Consider the following 18,375-nt stretch of genomic DNA (forward strand, 5'->3'; position numbering starts at 1 on the left):
CTCTTGCCTCCTTTTCTACCCTTCCTGTAGCAATTGTAACCTGAAACATTAAACTGCCAGTCCTGCCCATCCCTGAGCCATGTTTCTGTAATTGCTATGATATCCCAGTCCCATGTACCTAGCCATGCCCTGAGTTCATCTGCCTTCCCTGTTAGGCCTCTTGCATTGAATTAAATGCAGTTTAATTCATCAGTCCTACCTTGTTCTCTGTTTTATCCCTGCCTGCCCTGACTGTTTGACTCGCTTTGTTCTCAACTGTACCTGTCTCAGATTGAAATCTTTCCTCACTATCTCCCTGGGTCCCCTGTTCCCCCATCCCCACCCCTCCCCCACCTTTCTAGTTTAAATCCTCCCGAGCAGCTCTAGCAATTCTCCCTGACAGTATATTAGTCTCCTTCCAATTCAAGTGCAATCTGTCCCTCTTGTACAGGTCACTTTTACCCCAGAAGAGATTCCAATGATCCAAAAATGTGAATCCTTCTCCCCTGCAGCAGCTCCTCATCCATGCATTCATCTGCTCTATCCTCGTAGTCCTGCCCTCACTAGCTCATAGCACCAAGAGTAATCCAGATATTACTACTCTCAAGGATCACCCTTTCATATTCCCGCCTAACTTTCTGTAATCTCCCTTCAGAATCTCAACCTTTTCCCTTCCTATGTCATTGGTTCCGATGTGGACGATGACCTCCTGCTGGCCCCTCTCTCCCTTGAGAACATTCTGCACCCTCTCTGAGACATCCTTGATCCTGGCACCAGGGAAGTAACAGACCATTCTGGTTTTTCGCTGCAGGCCACAGAAACATCTGTCTGTACCTCTGACCAGAGACTTCCCTAACACAATTGATCTCTTGGAACCCGATGTACCCCTCATTGCATTAGAGCCAGTCTTGATACCAGAAACTTGGCTGTTTGTGCTACATTCCTCTGAGAATTCATCACCCCCCTACATTTACCAAAATAGCATACTTGTTTGAAATGGGGATAGCCACAGAAGACTCCTGCACTACCTGCCTACCTCTCTTACCTTTCCTGGAGTTAACCCATCTTTGTGACTGTATCTGCAACTTTTCTACCTTCCCATAACTGCTATCCATCACATCCCCTTGCTCTTGTAAATTCCTCATTGCATCTAACTGTCTCTCCAACCGATCCATTCAATCTGATAGGATTCATAACCAAGGGCATTTATTGCAGATATAATTTTCAGTATCACCATAAACTCTCCCTAAACTCCCACATCTGACAAGAAGAGCATCTCACTCTACTAAAAGCATTTTGCTTCTTCCAATCTATAGACCCAGAAAATAGCACTGTCTTATTCCTCTACAGAACACTGCTCCAGGCTAACTTAATACTTACGGCTTATGTTTTTAAGTTTAATCAAGAAACATGTCTCAATAAAACATATAATTAAGAAAGAACCCACTCTACTCACTACTGCAGACTTACTGTAAGGCCACGCTTAAAATATCCACTTATCTGTCTCTGTGCTGTGACCTCTCCCAAACAGCTACCTCCAAGATCAGTTGTGAATTTCACTGTTTATTAATTTTTCCAGACGCACTCCGATGTCCAACGATACATGAATTCAAACAGCAAAGGCAGTAACTGTGCAGGTTCACTGCTGTGTCAGTTAGCAGTGTTATCCCTTCTTTGCAAATGCCAATGGTCAGTGCTTATATATTTGAAAACAAAAGACTCATGAAGACAAGCAATAAGGATAGTGAATTTGCTCATGGATTGGCCAGACTTCAAGCATAATTCCAATTCCAGCCATTTCTGGGATTTTCTAGCAATCAAAGCTCCCCCAACCCCAGGAAAAGCAAAGGTGTCAGAAAGCCCTGCCAAGAGCAGGGTTCCTTTCTGCCAGGGACACTCGCTACCAGCTTTGTTGAAGTTTGGCATTGTATTGGTGTTTGGAATACCAAATAAGTTGAAGAAGCAGTCTAGATTCCCCAAGGACTGTTTGATATTTTTTGGAACAGAAAATTACAATTTCTTTCCAATGCACAAAGGTTTGGAAGAGGCTCCATTGGATTCAGGTTAATGCCTGGGCAATTAACCCCAAGAAAATATGCCCCACCATGGATTTGTTAGCTGCGTGAATCCAAGTATCCCATGTACCTGGTGACACTCTGTGTACTTCTGGGGTTACAGCATTAGAGCACTTGAGAGGAATTATGACTAACTATCAGGATTTCAGCCAATGAGTTTTCAGAATCCATTGTCCTTTTGCCCATGGTTGTTCCTGTTTCTGTGCAGTCTGTGATTCTTCTCTCTGTCTCTGTTGTTTGCTGTAGGTGTAAAGTTTTGCATTACAAAGCATAGGAATGGAATCACATCTTGAAAATTATAGTGTTGTCTTAGTTCTGCTGGTGTTTTTTATCTGTCCTCAGCTGTGTGTATCTTTCTGGTTTTTTTACTGTTTGATTATGCGAGTGTAAGAGTTGAGAGTTGGAAGGCCAGTAGAGGGCAGTCTGATGTCAGAGAGAAGGGCACATCAGAAGAGAGAGGGTCAAAGGTGTCATGGGGGATAATCAGATCCATTTCGTTTCAAGTATTGCAGTAAAAATGATTGATAGAAGAGGAGACAAACTGAAGGTGATACTTTACACAAGACAATAGAAGCTGATGAGAAAAGAATGGTTTTCCAATCAAGAGCAGTGTTGTCGTCACAGAAGGAAAAGCTAGGATGGTCAGCTGTAAGACTGAGATTGCAGGGCTAGGACATTGTGGAGGCTGGTCAAAGGATAGTAGGAACAGTGCACTGATGCAGCAGATCTCAGAATATGGTATCCTGACATGATGGAGAAAGCAGAAGATTGGTAAAAGTGTTTAATTGATTATCAGGAATTGAGGGTGTCTGTTGGTTGTTCCAGCAGCACTGGGCCTAGTATAAGGTTAAATTACTAAAAGCAGCAGCGTGAGGCAGAGAAGGTTGAGAAAGGTAGGACCTTTCTCAAGGTAGGACCTCACCAACTGAAGTGGCTGAAGGCCTGAATCTAGACTGTGACAGATAACTGTTTACATTGTAAGTTCCAAGATTAATGCTTACGTTGGCAGTTTGCATTGAAAGTTTAAAAGTAACATTAAAATCGGTTTGATAACAGAAAGTTGATATATAGACTTTGATAATAATTTAATCAGCTGAAACAAAAACCAGGAAAGTTAGTTGGTACATAAGAATATAATTCTTTTTCTCCTTGTAGCCGTGAAAATGCAGCTGTCTGGAACGTTGTTTTTGGTATCAACAATCTGGACCATCCGTCTGAATCTACGCAGACTCGGAAAGTGAACCGGATTATCTTACACCCCCGCTATAACAGAGCGTTTGTTGATTATGACATCAGTGTGGTGGAGTTACATGAAGAAATCATCGAGACCAGTTATGTCCGACCTGTCTGTCTACCCAGAAAGAATCAAGTAGCAGAACCAGATACTTACTGCTTCATAACAGGTTGGGGGCACACTGGCAACAGAGGTAAGAAAGGCCAATGGCAAATAATCCGTTGATCACATTGTAAATTTGGAACAGCTGGTAATAATCTGGCCATGAATTCAGCAGGATGTTTAAGCCTATGACAGTGCAGCAATTATTCCAGACTAACAGCATAGTACTGAAAAGCTACAGCGTAAGAGCTGCCATAATGGAAGCACCTCCTCCAGTGGTTCCCAGTCTTTAACCAATTCGATTCACTCCAACTGATATCATAAAACGGTTGGAGGCACTGGATACTGCAAAGACTTTCAGCCCTGATAGCATTCTGGTAATAGTATTGAAGAGTTGTGTTCCAAAACTTGCTGCTCCCCTAGTGAATGTGTTCCATTACAGTCATTACACTAGCATCTACCTGACAATGTGGAAAATTGCCCAGGTTATGTCCTGTACATAAAAAGCAGGACAAATCCAACCCAACTGATTACTGATGATCAAGAGTTGACTGATGGGATGGTAAAGTGTTGGAAGGTGTCACCAGCAATGCTCTGTCAAGCAGCACCTGCTCAGCAATAACCTGCTCAGTGATGCCCAGTTTGGGTTCCACCAGGGCCACACAGTTCCTGACCTCATTACAACCTTGGTCCCAACAGGGACAAGAGAGCTGAGGGGAGGTGACAGTGACTGTCCTTTACATCAAGGCCACATACAATTGTGTGGGGTATCAAGGAGCCCAGCAACACGGGAATCATTGGGAATACAGGGGCAAACTCTCTACTGTTTGGAATCATAGTCTGACATGTACGAAGATGGTTGTGGTAGTTGGTGGTCAGTCATCTCAGCTCCAGGACATCTCTGCATGAGTTCCTCAGGGTAGTGTCCTAGGCTCAACCATCTTCGGCTGCTTCATCAATGACTTTCCCTCCATCATAAGGCCAGAATGGGGATGTTCATCTATGACTGCACAATGTTCAGCACCATTCACAATTCCTCTGATACTGAAGCAGTCCATGTTCAAATGCAACAAGATCTGGTCAATATCCAGGCTTGGACTGACTACTGGCAAGTAACATTCACGCCACACAAATGCTAGGCTATGATCATAACCACTAAGAGACAATCTAACCACCACCCTTCACATTTAGTGGTGTTACCATCGCTGAATTCCCTACTATCAATATCCTGGGGGTTACCATTAACTAGAAACTCAACTGGACTCACCACATAAACACAGTGGCTACAAGAGCAGGTCGGAGGCGGGGAATACTGTGGTGAGTTACTCACCTCCTGATTCCCCAAAGTGTCTCCATCATCTGCAAGGCACAAGTCAGGAGTGTAATGGAATACTCCCCACTTGCTTGGATGAGTGCAGCTCCAACACACAAGAAGCTTGACACCATCCAGGACAAAGAAACCCACTTGACTGGCACTTAATGCACAAGCATCCACTCCCTCCACCAGCAATGTTCAGGAGCAGCAGTGTGTACTAACTACAAAATGCACTGCAGAAATTCACCAAAGATCCTTAGGCAGTACCTTCCAAACCCAAGAACACTTCCATCTAGAAGGACAAGGGTAGCAGATACATGGGAACACCCCCTCCAAGCCACTCACCATCCTATCCTAGAAATACATCACCATTCCTTCACTGTCACTGGGTTAAAATCTTGGAATTCTCTTCCTAATGGCATTGTGGGTCAACCCACAGCAGGTGGACTGCAGCTGTTTAAGAAGGCAGTTCACCTTCTCAAGGGCAACTACCGACAGGCAATAAATGCTGACCAGTCAGCGACACCCATATCCCTGAAAAATGATTTTTAAAAATTACAATCATTGATGCTGGCTTTACATTCCAGATTAACCATTGGAACTTAAGTTTTGTCATGGTGGGTTTTGAACTCATGGCCTAGGACAAGAGGGCAGAGCCTCAAAATTAGGGGGAATGGATTTAGGACTGAATTGAGGAGGAACTTCTTCACGCAGAGGGTTGTGAATCTGTGGAATTCTCTGCCCAGTGCAATAGGCTCCCTCATTGAATGTTTCTAAAACTAAATAGATAATTTTATGAAAAGTAAAGGAATTAAGGGTTAAATAGTGAGAGAGCAGGTAAGTGGAGCTAAGGCCAAGAAAAGATCAGCCATGATCTTATTGAATGGCAGAGCGGGCTTGAAGGGCCAGATGGCCTACTCCTGCTCTTAGTTCTTATGGTTCTTAAGGTAATGGTTCTAATTAACTGTATATGTCTTGACCTGGGTTTGTCATACCAAAATGTATTTATCTAAATGAAACTCTATCTGCTATTCCTCAGCCCTCTGGTTTGGTTGATCAAGATCTCATTGTACTCTGAGATAACCTTCTTCACTGGCCACTATACCACCAATTTTAGCATGATCTGCTAACTTACTAACCGTAGCTCCTATATTCTCAACCAAATTGTTTATATAAATAATGAACAACGGTAGACCCAGAACCGATCCTTGCAGCACACTGCTGGTCACAGGCCTCCAGACTGCCTCCGAAGTTCGAGTAGAAGATGAGGAAAGTTATAAGAGAAACTCTGCTCCAATATGTCAGGAAAGCTGTGGCTTTTTAAAGTACATTTTTAAGTACAATTTTGCAGATAATTTATATTTACTCTAAACGTGGACATTGAACAAATTAAACACACACACTTTCAAAACTTTATGGCCAGAGTTTACAGGCAGAGTAAAATTCACATCATGAAAATGGATACTGCATACTACAATTCATTGTACATTGAGCTATGGTGACAAGATATCAATCTTGATGTTCTTTCAACTTTTATTCCAGTTCCATTCAAACTCCAGGAAGGGGAAGTCCGCATTCTCTCACCTGATCGTTGCCAGTCATACTTCGACACTAAAACAATTACTTCACGAATGTTATGTGCAGGCTATGAACCTGGAACAGTGGACTCTTGCATGGTAAGGGTGGAGGGAGGGTGTGTTAGGTTTAAAATAGTAATAACAGGAAATATTTCTAACTTACGCACCATATTTAGATTGATGTCAGACACAATGTAAACACAGGGTGAAAGTGAGATCTGCCGATGCTGGAGACTAGAGTCAAGAGTGTGACGTTGGAAAAGCACAGCAGGCCAGGCTGCATCTGAGGAGCAGGAGCAGGAAATGATGAAGGGCTTTTGTGTCATTTAGAGACGTCGATTTTCCTGCTCCTCGGATGCTGCCTGGCCAGCTGTGTTTTTCCAGTGCCACACTCTCGTCAATGTAAACAAATAATTGCTGAGTTGTGTGAAAGTTATTTAGCCTCATTAATGACATGCACGGACAATCAAGCCAGGGATTGGTAATTAGAATGACTATTTTGAATTTCTGTCATGTGGGGGCAGGGCGGGTGGGTGCAAAAGTAGCTTTTGCATCTATTTGTTAGGTTTAATTGATTCACCCATCTCTGTGAATAATAATGAAGCTAGCCTGACAGCAACATGTGCTACTGGTGGTAAATTGCCTACTTCACCTTTTATCCCTCCACATCATTATCATCATCTCCCATCCTCCTGGAATTGTTTCTTTTGAAAGCCCAAATCTCATTGCTATGGAATTCTCTACAGAGTATTGTCAATGACAGCTATTAAGACCATAAAAAATAAGAACAGGGTCAGGCCATTTGCCCCCTCAAGCCTGCTCCAACATTCAATAGGATCATGACTGATCCAACATTCCTCATATCTACGTTCCCGGCTTCTCCCTGTAACCCTTGATTTCCAAACTGATCAAGAATCTATCTATGTCAGCCTTAATGGACTCTGCCCCAGAGCTCGCTGTGGCAAGGAGTTCCAAAGACACTTTACCCTCTGAGAGAAGAATCTCCTCCTCATCTCAGACTTAAATTGGCACCCCTTTATTCTGAGACTATGCACTCTCCCATGAGGGGAAACATTCTCTCAGCATTTACCCTGTCAAACCCCTTACAAATCCTCTACATTTCAATTAGATCACAGCTCATTCTTCTAAACCCGGTGTGTACAGTCCCAACCCTGATTAGCCTTTGTTTAAAAGACAATTCCTCCATGCCAGCAATCATCCTAGTGAACCTTCTCTAAAGTGCCTCCAACAAAATTATGTCTTTCTTTTAAGGGGACAAAAACTGCTCAAAGTGCTCCAGATGTAGTCTCACCAGCACCTTGGTAAGACTTCTCTACTCCTATATGCCAACCCCCTTGAATTAGGGCCAACATTCCATTAGCCTACCTGACTACTTACTTAGCCTGTGTTTCATGTACAATTACCTTAAAGTCTCATTATCTTGCAGATTTGTTAATTTTATCTCCATTTAAATAACATTATGTTCTTTTGCTTTCCCACTTTAGACTCCATTTGCCAACATTTTGCCCATTTAATTAACCTATCAATATCTCTCTCTAAACTGTGTGTATCCCTCTCATAATCTGCTTTTCCACCAATTCTTTTTGTGTCTTCTGCAAATTTGTCTACAGTACATTCAGTTCCTTCCTCCAAGACATTAATACATTTGTAAACAGTTGTGGAGCTAGCGCTGATCCCTGTGGAACCTCAGATTATATAAAGGAAGCAAGAGGTCAAAGTGAACACAAGCCCCTTATAAAATGAATTTGAGGAGATAGTTTGGGGAACAAGAAAATGGCAGATGAGTTAAACAGATATTTTGTATCAGTCTTTCAGATGAAAACATCCCATTAATACTGAAAAATATGGGTGAAAAATTAAGTATCAACCCCAATCTAGAGAATTAGTATTTAAAAAAAAACAATGATGCTTAAGGCAGATAAGTCCCTTGACCCTAATGGCTTGCATCCTAAGATCCTAGAAGAGGTAGCTACAGAGATAGTGGATGCACAGGTTGTAATTTTCCAAAGATCACAGCAGGAACAACAGAGATGGGAGCAGCAGTAGGCAATTCAGCCCTTTAAGCCTGTTCTGACATTTAACATGATCATGGCTGATCTGATCATGGTCACAACTCCACTTTCCTGCTGGCTCCCCATTGCCCTTTATCCCACTTTTCATCAGAAACATATCTATTTCTTTCTTCAAGTTGTTGATTGATTCTGCCTCCACTGCACTCTGGGACAGTGAGTTCCACAGATTCACAATCCTCTGAGAGAAGTAGTTTCTCATCTCCCTCTATATCCGTGAACTCTTATTGGAGATTGTCTCACAAGGGAGAACATCTGTTCAATGTCCACCTTATAAATCCATTTTGGCATTTTATATCCCACAATAGATCCCCCCTTCATCTTCTGAACTCCAGCGAGTACAATCCCAAGCTATTCTGCAGCTTCTCAATATGATAGCCCTTTCACCCCTGGAATCAACCAGGTGCACCTCCTCTGAACTGCCTCCAGTGTTGTAAGTAATTGAGGTCCAAAAACTGAACCCTGCGGCGCTCCACTAGCTACATCCAGAGAAGGATCCATTTATCACGACCCTCTGCTGTCTGTCAATCAGCCAATCCTCTATCCAAGCCAATACTCTACTCTCTAAGCCAATACTTAAACTCTTGGGATCTCACCTTCTAGATCAGTCTTTTATGTGGCACCTTGCCAAACGCTTTTTAGAATTTGAGAGATATACCACATCCACCAGATCCCCATTATCTACCTTGATGATTACATCCTCAAAGAACTCCAGCAAGTTTGTCAAACATGATATGCCCATCATGAAAATGTGCTGAAACTCGTGAATTGAGCTTTGTTTTTCTAAGTGTTCAGTTATCTCCTCCTCAATGATTGACTCCAGCAACTTCCCACCAGAGATCAAAGTAACTGGTCTGTAGTTTCCCACTTTTTGCCTATCTCCTTTTTTGAATAAGGGTGTCTCATTAGCAAGTTTCCAATCCACTGGTATCTTCCCAGCATCCAAGGAATTTTGGAAAATCATAACTAATACATCTTCTAGCTCTGCTCCCACCTCCTTTAATACCCTAAGGTGCAGGCCATCTGGCTGCGGTGACTTATCTTTTTAATCCCATCGGTTTACTTAACACCTTCTCTCTAATCATTGTGATTTCCCCAAGTTCCTCTGTGGTAACCACAATTTTTGGAACAAAATTACTTTTTCACAGTGGAAGAGAGAGACAAGGCATTGGCTTAGTACCTCTGCCATGTCTGAGTTTTGCCTTATTAACTCTAGCAGTTCTTGGGAAGAAATTACTATCTTTCACTGTGAGACAGAGACAAAATATTGGTGTTGTGCCTCGGCCATCCTTGGATTCTGCAGAGGATCGGAAAACTTCAAATGTGACAACCCTACTCGGAAAGGGAGGCAAAAGTGATAACTTTATGCTGATTAGCATAACATCTCTTGTTAGAAAAGTATTGGGATCAATAATTAAGAAAGTAATAGCAGAAAATTTGAAAAATCATAATCTACTCAAGCAGAGTCAGTATGGCTTCATGAAAGGAAAAGCACATCTGACTAATTTATTCAAGTTTTTCAAGGATGCCTGAACCAGAGTGGATAGAGGGGAACCACTAGGTGTGTTTTATTTGTACTTCCAGAAGGTGTTCAACAAGGTACCTCACAAAAGGTTACTTCATAAGATAAGAGCCCACTGTGCTGGAGGTAGTATGTTGGCATGCATAGAGAACTGGTTCATGGGTAGGAAACTGCAAATGGAGGTAAGGGATTCTTTCTCAGGTTGTTGACCCAAGACAGTGGGGTTCCACAGGGATTGTTTAGATTCCCTACAGCGTGGAAACAGGCCCTTCAGCTCAACCAGTCCACACCGACCCTCTGAAGAGTAATCCACCCAGACCCATTTCCCTCTGACTAATGCATCTAATACTATGGATAATTTAGCATGGCCAATTCACCTGAACTGCACATCTTTGGACTGTGGGAAGAAACTGGAGCACCCGGAGGAAACCCACGCAGACATGGGGAGAACGTGCAAACTCAGTCACCCGAGGCTGGAATCGAACCTGGGACTCTGGTGCTGTGAGGCAGTAGTGCTAACCACTGAGCCACCCTATATGAATGACTTGGAAGAATTAAGTACTTTAGGCTAATTTGCAGACAACACAAAAATAAGTGGAAAGCACGTTGTGAGAGGGCTGCAAACAGTTTACTGAGTTAAGTGGCTAGGTTAAGTGCACAAACAGTTGGCAGATCAAGTATAATATGGGAAAATGTGAAGATGTGCATTTTGGAAAGGAGAAAAAAGAGCAGTATTGTTTAACTGGAAATAAACTGCAGAAAGCTGTAACATAAAGATACAGGGGGTACTTGTACATGAAGCACACAAGGCTAGCATACAGGTGCAGTAGGTAATCAGGGACGCTAATGGAAAGTTGGCCGTTATTTCAAGGGAGTTAAAGTATGAGTGTAGTGAAGTCTTACACCAAATAAACGAGCTGCTGGTGAGACCACACCTGGAGTAATGTGAGCAGTTTTGGGCCCCTTATTTAAGGAAAATTACCATATCATTGGAGGCAGTTCCAGTAATTCACTGGGATGATCACTGTTGTGGAGGGATTATTTTATGAACAAAGGCTAAACAGGTTGGGGCTCCACTCACTGGAGTGTAGAAGAACGAGAAGTGATCTCATTGAAACATATAGGATTCATAAGCAGCTTGCAAGGTAAATGCTGAGTCTAGGATCATAGGGCCGAGTCTCAGAATAAAAGGGTGCCAATTTAAGACTGAGATGAAGAAGTTCTTCTCTGAGAGAGGTTTTGGAACACATTGCCACAGAGAGTTGGAGAGCAGTGTTACTGTGTATATTTAAGGCTGAGATAGATAAATCTTTGCTCAGTAAAGGAATTGAGAATTATGGGGAAAAGGCAAAAAAGTAAATGTGAGTTAAGTGGAAATGGCTATGATTCTATTGAATGGTAGAGGTGGTTGGGAGGGCCAAGTGGCCTATCTCCTGTTCCTATTTCTTATGATCTTATTCAAGTCAAATGGTGGAAAGTGAGATTGGGTTGTATAGGTGCATGATCATCAATGTGGACATGATGTGCTATCCTGTGAAACTCTAGAACTCTATTAGTTTTAATTTTAATTCTATTAGAATTGTTTAAACTAAATGAAGTGCAAGTGCTTTTGTTTGTCCAAAATATTAAATTCCATTGTCATTATTGTCTCTGATCATCAGGGTGACAGTGGAGGACCTCTGGTTTGTGAACAACCTGGCAAGAGATGGACATTATTTGGTTTAACCTCTTGGGGATCAGTGTGCTTCACGAAACTCATTGGACCTGGTGTTTACAGCAATGTAACTCATTTTGTTGAATGGATTGAAAGGCAAATCTACATCCATACATTTTTATAAATGCATCAAATGCCAGTGAACAGCATCGGAATTTAAACCTCAAATAGCAGAAACCTCAAGAAGCAGAAATGTGGCAGCTCTCAAAGACTGCAAAATTATCTACATGATCATTCCCCTTAGCAAGCACCACATCTCCCATCCCCATTCACTGAGTGTTCAACAATGTCATTCATAAGGAATAACCACACCAAACTGCTCTCAAAGTGATGGTTTCAAATCTCTGGGTTGTTATGGGAACAATTGTTGTTAAAATGTCACTAAATAAACTCCATATTTCTGAGAAATGCTTATCCTAGTACATAATGCACCTATCAACCACTGCTCCCTTTTGAAATTTTGCAGCACATACATTCCAAAGTTTTACAAGCATGGAAAGACATGAATAGATTCTTCTGGAAAGTGAGGTCAGCATTTGTTGTTCAGTTGTTTGTGGACAGAATTTTTTTGCTACCTCTAACTTGAGTATTTGAGAAAGCTGCTTCTGCATTCTCCATGACACTGCCCCACACTGAGGATGCTGATGAGAGAAAAATTTATTTCACATTTTACAGAACTATTTCTAGGATGGGTTTATGTTGCATCAGTGTGTAACTGTGAGCAAATGTATTGGAGTTCTAGATGCATTTCTACATGAAGTCAGTGTAAAGCTTTTCTTATAATTATTCCTTGATAACTGTGTACAATATTTCTAATATGTTGACATCAAATGCAGTTAGTATCTTATATACTGATTATTTAACTGGAATACTAGTTAAAAAGAAAATACCAGCAGTAGGCATTCTCTTCCCTAAAAGTTTTAGTTGCCAACTTATGTGATTTGGAAAGAAGTGTTCAATTGTAGCCTAATATAATAAATTTTAAGAAATGAGAAAGATTTGATTTTGTAGCTTGAACTGAGTGATCATATATTGTAATTGCCTTGACCTAATGCTATATACATAGAAGTTCTATTCCGTTTCAAAGTAGGAAGCAACTATCCAAAAAGTGAATAATGTGCACTTCTCTTGAATCTGTGATCTAATTTCATTACCACATAACTGACCAAGAGTAGAAGTGTCTTGTGATTTTTTAAATGAAATTTCAATGAAAAATAAATTTGAGCATTCTGTATACAGGGTCACTGTTCTAATTCTAAGTATGGACTTTGTTCATTATATTAGCATTTCAAACTGCTCCTATCCATTGACCTTTGAGTGTCTCACTATTTTCAGTGTGAAGGATTTCCTGTGTAAAATGTGAATTTTCCTTCAATAAGGAAAACTCACATTTGGAAATCAGTTCAGTCTGCTACTTTATTCAGTAACAAGAATGAATTAAATTGGAGACTTATCACTTTTTTAAAATCCAGGGTCTCTCTCTCTGTGATGTCAGTATTCATCAAATGTGAAGTGAATAAATTGAACTTTGTTCCTGTTTTACTTTTTCTAAGCTACTGTAAGTGGTATTATTACTTATTACCACCTTTCAAACTAAAATTACTCTTATGCCAAAGTTTTGTTTCAGCTTGCTTTGTATTTACATTGGGTTTTTGTGTGGCAGCTTGCTATTCAAGTCTGAGAATAAATACTACACTGTGATAGCATTATACTGTTGAAAAGTGCCATGTACTTTGTTCCTGTATCATTTCTAAACAAAGACATTTGAGAAATGTCTGCAATGTTCAATGTAACATTCCATGTAAAGATGATACAATGCTTGTAATTTTATAAAATATTTTTATATTGCTTTTTCTATAGGTGCAGATTTCAACTTTCTGCTGTTGTGTGGCCAAACTTTAAATAGATTGCGTGTTTGCACTTTGTGATGTTGTAAATGACAATCAAAAAGCAAACTGCTGGTTGCCAGTGTTGTAACAGAAGACATGGGCTTACAGTACAAGCTTGTTCTATTTAACAGCACCAGTTCAAATTCAAACACACACATTTTAATCTCATTTCAACTGTCAAAACGTTTTCTCGGAAACCTTATTCCTGATTTTAGTGGATTAAGATCTAAATACTCAGCCTGCCTTAACCTGATCCTCTAGTGTAATTTACTGCTTGGCTTGGCTTGGAGTTTCTATCACTTAACTAGTCATTCATAACACTATATTTTTGTTCATTACATCACTGACTCCTTCATTAAGCAGGGAGTTGGAAAACCTGAAGGAAGCAAACATATGCAATTATTGCCACATTTCAAGTTAGTCTCTTATTTCACTCACACATGAGAGACAATTAAATCTTCAGGATAAGGTCAGAAGTCCTAAAATAAAGCTTTGTTTCATGACTAAAAGATGATGGTTGAATAAGTGACCATTAGTATAGTTTGAACATTAACTGGATGGCAGTGCAACCTTTTTCTTACAACCTTAATTTATAGCCTAGTAGCATGGGATATGATCCACTGAATTAAATTGATAAAAGGTGATTGGAAAGATGATCATATTCGATCAGTTCTCTCTTTTAAACAAGAGGTCTTTTGGCTTCAAAGTTTTGACAATATTTTTGACAGAGTTGCCAATCTAAACTTTTCTGGAATTTTTTTAATGCAATGTGGGCAGCGTTGGCTTGGCCAGCATTTATTGCTCATTCCTCATTCTTTTTGATCAGAGTGGCTTGCTGAGGACACTTTAGAGGCAACTACATTGTTGTGGGTCTGGACTTGCATGCAGATTTCATTCCCTAAAGGAAAGTTGGTTTATACAATAATGGTTATAAATTCACCATCACAATAGCATTTAATTCCATTTTGAAAAATTGCTTCATCATCAGCCATGATAGAATGCAAATTTATCTCTGACAATAGTCTGGGGTTCTAGATTACTAGTCCAATGACATTAAAGCTACACCGCAGTCATGTCAATTTCCTTCTAATTTTTGCTAGATTCGTTAAAGCATCCACTGATGAATGTGGTATACTTTGGTTTCACAGAATCATTAATGTGCATAAGGACGTTTGGCCCATTGTGCCAACCTTGAATATTCTTCCCTCTTGCTCCAAAGTTAGTTTATATTTCATTGCATTACTTGTACAAATTTAATTATTGTGACTTTAAAGAGAAATAGAGTGATACAATTTAATTGTAAAGTAGTTAAGATAGTAGTTAATTGCTGGTGAAGAGAGAACAACTGTTTTAGTTCTATATTGTGTTGTAAGTTGTCTTCATATTTAATGTTACCATGCTGCAGAGTAATGGTTTTGGTTATTGTACATTGCGAGACTGTTCAGCCAGTTGTATTCATGCAAATTCTAAAAGTTAGTCCCACACCCCTGCCTTTTCCTGGTAGCCCTCCAAAAGTTTTGTGAGATAATTAACCAATTTCCTTTAGAAGGCCGCAATTGCATTTACCTCCATACTTTAAGGCAGAGCATTCGAGATTCTAACATTAAATACAAAACACTTTCCCTCATGTTGCTGATGATTTTTTTTGTGTCAATTACTTCAAGCCTTGTGTCCTCTGATTTCAGTCCTTCTAATGGGAACATTCATCTTTGTCTACTGTGTCTATACCCCTCATGGTTGTCAGCACCACTATCAAAGCTTCTCCCATTTTTTTGGATAAAATAAGTGTTTGCAGAGCTCTGCAGCACAGGCTCAGCTAATCTCCTCATAGGCATTTACGATGGCACGCTACCTGCATCCTTTTCCCCTAGCTAAAATAGGGTACAGAAATACCATTTCTCATTTGCAAATCACTTTTTGTTAAAGGATCTAGTCAAAATTATAAACGTAAGTCACAAAATGTAAATATAAGGAAAAGCTACAAACACCAAAATGATAGAAGGTTCACCATATTTGTAATAAGACAAGATTTGGTTAAATCTTAGGCTTTAGAGCATTTGTCAGCACTGAATATTGTTTTTCTTAAATATTGATGGATTTCTCTGTAGATCCAGTATTTTATTTTACTTCAGATTTCTGTTATTTGCAGTTTTTCCCCTATTATGTGAAGCTGTGGCCTTATTGTACTTTAATGTGTAAAAACTAATAAAAATACCTTAACAATGATTAATGTTTGATTACTTTATCACCCTAAAATAATAGGTTACAGGACAAGTTTGAGTAGTAATATTTTCTAAAGACAACTCTTTACGTTTTTCTGATGGTATGTAATCATTTGCTTACAACAAAGCAATCCAAATATCTTGTTAATATCACAGCAAAATGAATCAAATTTGGACCCTTAATAATGCAATAAAGACTTGGATTTATATATCTTCTTTCATAACTTCAGGACTTCTCAAAGCACTTCTGAAATGCATTGACTGTTCGCAACAAACATAGTCCATTCATCTCCTGAGCTTGCCCGATCATTAAATATAATAATGGCCGATCTCCTATTTCAACTCATTATCTGCCTGGTCCTCACATCCCTTCATTCCTAAGTCTAAGTCTTGAATATATTCAATGATAGAACATTAGTAATGCCTTGTGGGAGTTAATTTCAATGATTCATAACCACAAATTCCTTCTCATCTCCAGTAGTCAATGATCAACCATTTTCCCGGGGCTATGCCCCTCTGGATAAGATTTCCCATACTGCAAAATAAAGGTCTGTGTCTATGCTTACAGAATGTCTACAGTGCAGGAAGAGACCTTTTGGCCCATCATGTCTGCACTGATCCCCTGAAGAGCATTTTACCCAGATCCACCATATTCCTGTAATCCTGCATTTTGCAATGACTAATCTACCTGCCTGTACATCCCTGGACACCATGGGACAATTTAGTGTGACCAATCCACCGAACCCACACATCTTGGTACTGTGGGAGGAAACCATAAGCCCTCCCTATTCATGTACCTGTTCAAATGCCTTTTAAATGTTGTAATTGTACTCACCACTACTACTTCCTCTGGCAGTTCATGTGGAGTATCTTCGTCCCATTTGTTGGTTAATTGTTCAACATCATTCATGAATGGAGTGTAAAACTGTTTTTGGTAATTACAAAAATACAATGTCCTGTAGGGAAGGAAGTCTGCAAGCCTTACCTGCACTGGACTGAATGTGACTCCTGACATGCAGCAATGCAGTTGCCTCTTAAACTCCCTTTGAAATGCCTTATAGTCACTTGGCCATATCAAAAGTTGTTTCAAGACTGGCAATAAATGGTTACCTTGTTAGCAAAATACTGCAGATGCTGGAAATCTGAAACAAACACAGAGTGCCAGAGAAACTCAACAGGTCTGGCAGCAACTGTTGAGCGAGAAACAGTTACTTTCCAAGTCCATAATGACTCTTCTTCAGAACTTCAATCTGCCTTCTTAATTGACTGTTTGCATATGTGTTCCTTGTACAAGTGAAATAAGACTGAACTTGAGCATTTAAAAATGTTGTCTTTCAAAAAAAGTTTGCTTTTTGTGTTTTTCATACCAAATAGCCTCCCCATACTATGCTCCATGTAACCAGCATATCAACCGCTCGCTTAACTTGTTTCTCTGTCTCTGCAGGTTGATTGCAGCCTCATCACAACTTATACTCCCAATCAATAGTGTACTGTTAGCAAAGTTGGTTTCATTATTAATGATTTAGCTGAAAAGACCAAGATTATAGATGGCAGATGTCAAAGTCCAGGCACTGATCCTTGCAGCACTCTGATGCTTACAGCTTACCATCTTGAAAATGCCCCACTTATTCCTACTGTTTTCTGTCTGTTACTCAATCCTCCATCCATGTTGAATTACGCCAACTCTATGAACCCTCTTGTACTACAATTTTTATATGGGACCTTTTTGAATGCCTTTTGGAAATCAAAGTCGACTGAATCCCCTTTTGTAAAAGTATATTGACTTCGAACTTTAAACATTGAACATTGTTTAACCTTGCTGTAATGTTTCCAAGTCAACATTACCTAAACAAAATAAATGTTTTAAGATACAAAAATCCCATTATCACAAAGTTCAAAATCAATCTAAAAATTGTGACTAGTCAGATTACATATGTTACAATGTTTAAAGTGTAGTAAGCACAAAGCATCCAGGGTAGCAGTAAAATATCTGGCAAGTCACTGAACTGAAAATTTTATACAAGCTATGTTGAAATAGTTTATTTGTCCTACTAAGCCAATGACATCAGCATTGTTTCCATGAAAGTATGGGAATCTATTGTTATTTGGAAGGCAGGAAATCAGGCTTCATACTTTTAATCTGAGCACCACACACTAAATAATATAATGTGGCCTATGAGCCTCTCAGTGTAATGGACAGTAGCCTGCTGTTGTACCAGTGTCAAAATAATGATGGGAAAACTTTACTCATACTTTCCAAGATAGGTTTTTCAGTCCATCTTTCAAAATTCTGCACTTATTTTAAAATATGCTGTTACACATTGTTTACAATCCTGTGAAGTCAAATATGCTTCAATAATTGACTTGTGGAAATTAATGTGCATTTCAATAGCAATCTGAATATTGAAACTGACAAACTGACATACAGTTGACATATAGCATAAAACAGTATAATTATAGAACATCTTGTTCAAAGTGATAACTATATCATCATTGATGTATAATTTTTGAATGTCAATGGTAAAAGCTCAGCGCCACATACGAACAACTCCGGTTCCTGCATGAATGCCGAAAGAATCGAATCCTGCCACCAAGTGTCAGATACAGACCACCAGTCAGCAATCCACAAGCCAGGGACACAGCCAGACAGAATGGA

General features: G+C 39.9%; 1 protein-coding gene across 3 annotated transcripts in view; it reads left to right on the forward strand.

Moving 5' to 3' along the window:
• Nucleotides 1-12,478, forward strand: part of corin (corin, serine peptidase) — a 241,591-nt gene extending 229,113 nt beyond the window's left edge. For all 3 annotated transcript variants that reach the window (XM_043691602.1, XM_043691580.1, XM_043691591.1), the window contains exons 19-21: nt 3,210-3,481; nt 6,248-6,381; nt 11,556-12,478. In XM_043691602.1, coding sequence (XP_043547537.1) covers nt 3,210-3,481; nt 6,248-6,381; nt 11,556-11,732 — 583 coding nt within the window. In that variant the 3' untranslated portion in view covers nt 11,733-12,478. The remainder of the gene's footprint in view (nt 1-3,209; nt 3,482-6,247; nt 6,382-11,555) is intronic.
• The last annotated feature ends 5,897 nt before the right edge of the window (nt 12,479-18,375 follow it).

This window comes from Chiloscyllium plagiosum, chromosome 1, assembly GCF_004010195.1.
Source record: "Chiloscyllium plagiosum isolate BGI_BamShark_2017 chromosome 1, ASM401019v2, whole genome shotgun sequence".
NCBI classification, from domain to species: Eukaryota; Metazoa; Chordata; class Chondrichthyes; order Orectolobiformes; family Hemiscylliidae; genus Chiloscyllium; species Chiloscyllium plagiosum.